The 9555-nt window shown below is 38.6% G+C and overlaps 1 protein-coding gene across 1 annotated transcript in view; it reads right to left on the reverse strand.

Moving 5' to 3' along the window:
* Nucleotides 1–9123, reverse strand: part of ca10a (carbonic anhydrase Xa) — a 217641-nt gene extending 208518 nt beyond the window's left edge. Inside the window, exon 1 of the mRNA XM_079845755.1 lies at nucleotides 8645–9123. Coding sequence (XP_079701881.1) covers nucleotides 8645–8705 — 61 coding nt within the window. The 5' untranslated portion in view covers nucleotides 8706–9123. The remainder of the gene's footprint in view (nucleotides 1–8644) is intronic.
* Nucleotides 9124–9555: the final 432 nt, after the last annotated feature.

Consider the following 9555-nt stretch of genomic DNA (forward strand, 5'->3'; position numbering starts at 1 on the left):
AAGAGCGCATCTACAACAGGAGTTAAACATTCAGATTAGCATGTAACTTAGTCCAAGCTTCACTTGTGCAGTCGCGTCATTTTGGGCAGATAGCTATAAGTCGTAATATTATGTTTATGTAGTATTAGGCCTGTCGCGAAGGGTCGATACAATCGACTGCGTCGAAGCTGTTAATTAGTCGACGTCAATATTTGTAGTCGACTGGGGGGTACGGTATGAAATTGTATTAGTACTAGTACTTTAAAAATGACAGCACTCTAATAAGAGCAGTATTTCTTAATTTGCGTTGATGTGTGACAGCAGGGGTGAGGACGTGTGTGTGTGAGCTCTGCTTCCACCGTTCACTAAACAATGGAAACTAAGTAATAATACCAATACAAAATCATAACATAGTAATGTATAATGTAAATAATAAAGGATAAAAAAAAAAAAACACTAATATACAGGGAGTGCAGAATTATTAGGCACGTTGATTTTCTGATCATATTTTTTTTCCAGGCACATTTGACCAATTCCAAACCACAGTAATCCTAATAACTACTATTGATTTAGTATTTAATAATGTATAAGTGATATATAATTGTTCATGAAGGCTGGAAATGAAAATCACCTTATATTCAGGTGTGCAAAATTATTAGGCATGTTTTCTTTTACAGATAAATTGAGCCAAAAAAGAGATTTAACTCAGACTGAAAAGTCAAAAAGTATTAAATGCCCATGAGAAGGATGCAATACTAATGCAATACTAGACATTGCAGTTAAGGCATGACCATTGGACAGTGAAATGCTCGTTGGGTCAGCAGGATCTGACAAAAACAGGTGGTGAAGAAAAGACACCTGTTAACTGCAAAAGAATTAAGAATTAAGGTGAAGAATTAAGGGTGAAACCATCAGGAACCCTTTAGTCTCCAGCGCCACCATTTTCCAGAGCTGCAACCTACCTGGAGTCTCCAGAAGTGCAAGGTGTCAGGATCTCAGAGACTTCAGTTAGGTAAAGAATCCTAAAAAATGACCCCCACTAGATAAGAATCACAAGCTGAAGTGTTGTAAAATACATGAAGAAGGTTTTTTTATAGGCTTTATAGACAGATAGGTTGAGAGTGACTCTTGAAGGACCAGCACCACATCCTCTAGTACCACTGTTTGAAGAATTCATCTTCCAGAATCAGTACGTTTTGGGAGTTCATTTTTAGTCCATCTCTGCAAAACGGACTTCAGGATGGACTAAAATGAACTCCCAAAACGTACTGCCAGATTCTGGAAGATGAATTCTTCAAACAGTGGTACTAGAGGATGTGGTGCTGGTCCTTCAAGAGTCACTCTCAACCTATAAAACCTATAAAGCCTATAAAAAAGCAGGCTTCATGAATTTTACAACACTTCAGCTTATGATTCTTATTTAGTGGGGGTCATTTTTTAGGATTCTTTACCTAACTGAAGTCTCTGAGATCCTGACACCTCGCACTTCTGGAGACTCCAGGTAGGTTGCAGCTCTGGAAAATGGTGGCGCTGGAGACTAAAGGGTCCCTAATGGTTTCACCCTTAATTCTTCACCTTAATTCTTAATTCTTTTGCGGTTAACAGGCGTCTTTTCTTCACCACATGTTTTTGTCTGACCCTGCTGACCCAACGAGCATTTCACTGTCCAATGGTCATGCCTTAACTGCAATGTCTAGTATTGCATTAGTATTGCATCCTTCTCATGGGCATTTAATACTTTTTGACTTTTATTTTAGAGTTAAATCTCTTTTTTGGCTCAATTTATCTGTAAAAGAAAACATGCCTAATAATTCTGCACACCTGAATATAAGGTGTTTTTCATTTCCAGCCTTCATGAACAATTATAAATCACTTATACATTATTAAATACTAAATCAATAGTAGTTATTAGGATTACTGTGGTTTGGAATTGGTCAAATGTGCCTGGAAAAAAAATATGATCAGAAAATCAACGTGCCTAATAATTCTACACTCCCTGTACAGAATTTAGTGCTGCGCTGCGAATATAACCTGCAGCACTTCCATGTACCTGTGATCATCTTCAGCTTCAGCGCACACTCAAACAGCAATGCAAAACATTAATAACTATGATTGGGGCTGTCATAACATTATAACTGTATACACTATTGAAATATGTTGTAAATTCTTTTGTGAATTGCCGGTATCTGACAAAATGTTCATATCGGTAAGGTACATTTAAAAAACCTAAAGCCTAATCCTGGCTTAATCTAAGCCCTGTTTGTGAAACCAGGCCATAATCATTTTCAAGAGGTTTGAAATGTATGAATAATTACTAAAAACTAAAAATCGACAAAATTTGTATGCTGCTATCTATGAATCGAGTGGAAAAACAACTTAAATATCCGTGCAAGTCCAAATGCTTTTGGCTGGACTTCCCACAAAAAAATCCCACATTCTTCCAATTACCTGGATGAATGCAGACCCTCGTGTTTTCATAAAAGCAAGGCAAAGTGCAATAAACCAGGACTGGAAACGCTGGTGTTTCAAATTTGATTTTAAGGTACTCAGTCCTATTCAAACAAACCTGAAAGGCATAATCAAGTCTGTTTATCATAATGGTGGCACAATGTTTTTTTCTGTACACACCAAACTGATTGACTGGGCTTGTACTGAGAAATCTGGCACAACAAGAATAGCCTCCTGCAGCTCTGATATGGAAATCTCTGAACAAGATGTTGTCTATGAAGATGTTGTCTCTGAAAAGACAACATCTACCAACTTTCAATTTTACTCACTGAGACAGGTTTGAAATATCTGCAAAGATCCTGTCTGGAGAACTGGAAGACTTTAGCCGGGGGTTAATGAAGAGCTAAATCAAAGAGTTCAAAATAGGGATGCACTGATATAAAAAAAATTGGCCGATTCGATAACCGATAATTCTTTATACAAGCCAATAACCGATAAATAGGCTGATAAATCTAAATTCTATTTTTTATAAAATTTTTGAGAGCCTGATTACAAAAACAAAAGTCTCACCATTAAAAGCCATGTCCCAAGCACAGAATTATAATGTCATCATTATTATTTTATGTCTATGACAGGCTTGTGCTGCATGTTGCACTTAACTGTATTTTCCTTTTTTGAAATGTTTCCAATCAAATTTCAAGCAATTCAAAGCCATCTTCAATCCGTGCGCATCTGAAGTGTCTCAGCTGATGGAAAAAATCCATTATTCATAATTTTCTTATCTGGCCGATAACAATAACCTTAAAAACAAACATATATCAGCTGATACAGATATGGTGGCTGATATATCGTGCATCCTTAGTTCAAATGCCTATAGAAGAGCATCTGTGCAGCAGTGTTGGTTCCGAAACGATTTTTTTTCCCAGCATAATCTAATTAAAACCAATGGGGGAAAACTATAAACCCTTTTCACATTTCCGGGTTTCTCAGAGCGGAAGAAGTCGTCATAGTTGGGTTAAATATTATAGCTGTGAATGAGAGAATACATAAAAAAAATGTTGTGTGCCCATTTGCTCAAATAGTGATTTCACAACTTATAGTGAGATTGATAACGGCAGTCAAAACGGCAGCTGTATTAGAAACACCCTCACAGCAGCGGTAACTTGTTTTTTGTAATTTGATGCAAAAGCAATAAAATACAAAGTATTAGTGTTATAAATGTATATATATTTTAAAGAAAAAATTTAAATACAAAAAACGTTGCAGGATTTACGATATTGATGACCGTTAAAATGCGTCATCAATCTGTGAAAAGGGTCTATTGATTTTAAAATATTGATTATACATATATCAAAATATATATTTTAAGTTTATTGCAAAATAAGCATATTTTATTTTAAGAGCGAAGGGAGGCAAACTTGATTGCGTCATTCTAGAGCCCTTTTGCCATTCACATGCGCCCAAATGTGAATGGCTTAATATTGATTATACATATATCAAAATATATATTTTAAGTTTATTGCAAAATAAGCATATTTTATTTTAAGAGCGAAGGGAGGCAAACTTGATTGCGTCATTCTAGAGCCCTTTTGGTGCATTTTGCTTGTTTTGACTCCGATTGGTGGAATTTTCTGTACAGCATCATGCAGGGCATGATTGCGTCATTCTAGAGCCCTTTTGGTGCATTTTGCTTGTTTTGACTCCGATTGGTGGAATTTTCTTGATTGCGTCATTCACATGCGCCCAAAATTTGTAAAGGTGGGACTAAAATTTTTCCTAGGTCGCACCGGTGCACCTAACGTCATTGCATGCGCTCAGCTGCCTCTCCACGAACAAAAGCGTTTGCCTCTCCTTTGACTGTCACTGAACTCACACACTCATGGTTGGATCATGTCGTGGTCTAAACCAATCAGAGACAGAGATGGGGCAGGTCCTTGCCTCTGATTGGCTGTGGTCCAGATATCCCTGCTCCGCACTGTGTGTGTGAGATTGAAATTGCAACCTGAGCAGCACCAGAGAATCAGTTACGGCAATCAGCATCAGCAAACTAAACATGACGCTGAAACGGTTTGTGAGTCCATTTCACTGAAGGTGTGTGTGTGTGAGCGCATGTGTGTGTGTGTGTGTGTGTGTGTGTGTGAGCGCATGTGTGTGTGTGTGTGTGTGTGTGTGTGAGAGAGAGAGAATAAACGTGAACTTGTGCCACCCTAAACTACTTAATTGTCATGACAACCGTCTGTCAGTGTCAGCTCAGGTGGCGCGAGAATCAAAACATCTAGGAATAGCACCGTATGTTTTAGGCATATTAAAAAAAGTCTAACGTTACATTAAGTGAAATAAGTCCTGTAACTTACTCACAGCATCAAGCAAACCACCAAAACAAAATCGTTGTGTGTAATCATTTGGCGGTCGCCATTTGTAATCTTCCTTTGAAGAGACTGGCAGAACGTGCTGCAACATTTCGATACAGTAAATGCTTAACCCAGTCGGCGACGGCGTCACTACTGTGATTGTGCATTGTTATATTATATTCCAAAAATAATCTCTTTGAGAACGATATTTGCTGATATATCTACTGTCCTACCTGAAATGCTAACGTTATTCATTGTTAATTTGCTGTGCCTGCTGCAAAGTTACTTTCTGGCTCTTTGAAAAAACGTTCGACAACGTTTAATCCTGCGGTGATCTACCCGGATGGATGGATGGATGGATGGATGGATGGGAACACCTGTCTATCAGCTAGAATTCTGACCCTCAAAGACCTGAGTCTGCCTTTAATATGTCCACCTCCACTCCATTTATTATCCTAAATTAGATGCACCTGTTTGAGGTCGTTAGCTGCATAAAGACACCTGTCCACCCCATACAATCAGTAAGAATCCAACTACTAACATGGCCAAGACCAAATAGCTGTCCAAAGATACTAGAGACAAAATTGTACACCTCCACAAGGCTGGAAAGGGCTACGGGGAGATTGCCAATGACCATTTGGATGATCCAGAGGAGTCATGGGAGAAAGTCATGTGGTCAGATGAGACCAAAATAGAACTTTTTGGTCATAATTCCACTAAACGTGTTTGGAGGAAGAAGAATGATGAGTACCATCCCAAGAACACCATCCCTACTGTGAAGCAAGGGGGTGGTAGCATCATGCTTTGGGGGTGTTTTTCTGCACATGGGACAGGGCGACTGCACTGTATTAAGGAGAGGATGACCGGGGCCATGTATTGCGAGATTTTGAGGAACAACCTCCTTCCCTCAGTTAGAGCATTGAAGATGGGTCGAGGCTGGGTCTTCCAACATGACAATGACCCGAAGCACACAGCCAGGATTACCAAGGAGTGGCTCTGTAAGAAGCATTTCAAGGTTCTGGCGTGGCCTAGCCAGTCTCCAGACCTAAACCCAATAGAGAATCTTTGGAGGGAGCTCAAACTCCGTGTTTCTCAGTGACAGGCCAGAAACCTGACTGATCTAGAGAAGATCTGTGTGGAGGAGTGGGCCAAAATCCCTCCTGCAGTGCAAACCTGGTGAAAAACTACAGGAAACGTTTGGCCTCTGTAATTGCAAACAAAGGCTACTGTACCAAATATTAACATTGATTTTCTCAGGTGTTCAAATACTTATTTGCAGCTATATCATACAAATAAATAGTTAAAAAATCTGGATTTTTTTTTTTTTTAGATTATGTCTCTCACAGTGTACATGCACCTACGGTGACAATTTCAGACCCTCCATGATTTCTAAGTGGGAGAACTTGCAATATATATATATATATTGTAAAAAATGTCATCCACCACTGAAAACTCTCTGTACCTCATTCATTGCATATCCTAAAGAACACTATAATTGCATAAATGAATCAGAAAGAAAGAAATGAATCTCATCTCATAACGGATCAAACTGTAATTGATTCTATATCAACCTTTATATCAACAGTCCCTCTAAAACTGCAGTACTTTTGCACATTGGCAGTGGCACAGAGAGATGCCCAGTACTTTTTGAGAATCAGGGCTCATGAGGAGATCCCTGTGCTGCTTGGATCCAGACCAGAGTGGCATCAAAGCAAATGTTAACTGCCATAACTAAACAAATCCTCATGCTCTGTAAATGTCAGCTAAAATCTATGATGTTTCGGTAAGAATGCCTGAAAACAAAACAAAAACGAAGGAAGATGGTACTCGTCACGGTCCAATTACGACTGTAGTGGGGACAAAATGGAATCTTTGATCTTCGTGAGAACAACATCATTGAGAGCTTCCTTGTTATATACCAAAAGAAAAAGAGATCAATTTGACCTTCAAAACAAACTGTGGAGTTTAAACAGCAAAATGGGGTGTTTTCCATCTGTCATAAAACAATGCAACTGCTGACAACAGACACGTCCTCAAGAAAACTGCTCGGGTTGAAAGTAAGAGGTCTTTGCTATTTGGGGATGATGGCCGTGGAAAAAATTGGAAATGTTATGCTTGAAAATGATAATAATGATGCACCATACCTACACTAAGAAAAATCTGAAAGTCAATCTAAAATATAAATGCATGCTCTTATTATGAATGATTTATAGTGCACTTTATTCCAAAGGGAAGAAAGGCTGTCATCATAATCATTAATCAAAATTTTAAAAACCTGCTCTTCCCCTGAAACACCCTTTTCCGTTGACGTCACTTGGGCTGTGTGTGGTCCACTGGGTAATGTTAAACCAATGCCAAATAGCAAACTCGCATTCATTCTGGCTCTGCTTTGATACAGTGTGTAATGCCCACTTTTCACAATCCAATCAATTCCAGATGGATACAATTAAGTCCTGCATTTCTGAATTATATAAGATTATAGAAGTAAAATGAGCAGTGCACAACAGTTCACAAAGACTGGAAGTAGGTACAGGGAGACAAAGATGGCACCATATTTAAGGGCACTACTAAGCATATAATCAAAATGCTTACATTACAACTGATATCATGATTATCTTTAGATATTAATCTTTGATGGGACATGTGAGAAAAACATGCTATAAAAGAATCAGAGAGAGAATTTGAGAGATCTGTATAGATGAGGAAATCTCATGCTTCATTAGTATTAGTCACATTATAAATACTGCTAGTATTTTGCATGTCTAACAACACATTGAAAGCAAACCACTCACACATTGTGCTCATCCGTGATGTTACCTTAATGGAAAATATGTTCTATTAAACATAAATCCATAAGTAAAAATGAATATTCCAAAGCAATACAAATAGCCTAATGTAGAATGTTCACCACTAAAGAGTGCTCAAAGACCATAAACACTGGTCAAGGACGTCTACGTTGCCTGTCCTACGCATCATGAGAAAGACGGATGTGTTGCGCGTCGAGTTGCCATCAATGTCCAGTTCTCGCGTGGGCGACACTGCTGGACGCGTTCCATAACCCTCTCACGAGGAGCTTTAAAGTTGAACCAGAACGGACTTGATTTGTTTAGTCATTTAATAATATTCCTGACTTTTATCTGGACGCCTTTTGATAGTCATTCAGACTTATGCCCACTGAATAAGTTATTTTCGTGGGTGTTGTGGTTTTTAACACTATAATGTCTGAGAGTACAACCCATAAAATCAACGCTCCCCATTAGACTTATGACCATTAGTCATAGTGGTAATGGTAACAGTTTGAGTAGACCAGGCAGTTCGTCCACAATTCGGGTTCCCGTTGCTTCTACATGGTCTGTGCATTGATGACCGCCTCCAAAAATCCCTATTTCAAATTTACATAACCAGTGGAGGAAAAACTCATAGCCCATGACTAATTTAATTTAATTTTTAATGTAATTTAATTTACGCTTCACTTACTGTATGCCTAGCCTTAAATGAGTTTGCTAGTAGCTATTAGATGGCAAACAGACATCAATAAAATACAGCAGCCACACTATTGAGCAAAATATCTTAACTAAATATATTCGAATTAATGAACAAACAGTAATTCGTATAATGATGTGGCTATGAACGTTATGCAAAATAAAAAAATAAGTGATTTTTATACAATCAAAACAGGATTTCTATAGAATTTTCTGCGCCTTCCGATTGATCTGACATAATAATAGGCTATTATATTATTTGAATAATAGGGGACAAACTACGTAAATGATTTTGTAATACATTTTGTATGGGTTTAACACAACTTAAGCTATTATAGCACGAACATTAAAAATATATATATATATATAAATGTACAATCTTACCTGAAGTGCAAACAATGAGATTGGCTTGAAGGATAATAAATATTTCCCAGATTATATCCATGTTTTGTCTTCATTCCAAGTCCATTGCGCTCAGAAAACGGGGATCAGTTGCAGATGAGTCCACCCAGTCTCTTTCCCACTGGACACCTTCCACAAGATCCTCTCCGAATCACACACATAGCACATCTATCTCGAGGACATAATGCCACATTTCAAACAGGCTGGAATCCAAACAAGACTGTGTCCCGAATTAAAGGGGGATCTGGAGTGATATCCTCAGTGCGAACACTTTAAGAAATGTTTCGTTGCGTCCCACAAGCCTCCATAAAATGACTTAAGCGTTCTTTGACGTTCCTGGAGCGCTTCTGTTATGCCACGAAGACGCTGGACTCCGTTGGTCTGACCCTGCGAAAAGAGAGAGTACAACTGTGATTTGACGTGTCCTCGTAGTGGGCAAGGTCGGAGCTCTGCGCGAGAGTAACAGTTTTAACTCAGCCAGGTTTAACGGGCAAGTCACGGGACCGCGCACTTGGTGTAAGGGGGCGTGCTTCCCTCGTTCACGACATGCCGTTATAGCGCACGCGAGCACTGATTCATTTATCCGTCTGCTTTCATAAAGTGTCATTAACGAGAGGAAAGTTGTGAATATAAACTAACCTGCGGTGTTTAAAAACACGTACGGGTGTTGACCGCTTCTGTGACAGGACAAAACGTCTAACTAACAAGTTTACCAGCGGAGTTATGAAATACTGCAGCGGAAATGTCAGTAAACAATCCACAACAACAGATATGCTGCGCGTACCTGTTACTTTTATATAACGGTACAGTTCAAAACCCTAAACAAATGAAAACAACAACTAAACATCCAAATTCAGTGGTTCATGAAATAAACAGCTATAGAGATTTCCTGA

The sequence above is a fragment of the Gobio gobio genome, assembly GCF_949357685.1.
Source record: "Gobio gobio genome assembly, chromosome: 20".
In the NCBI taxonomy this organism is placed as follows: Eukaryota; Metazoa; Chordata; class Actinopteri; order Cypriniformes; family Gobionidae; genus Gobio; species Gobio gobio.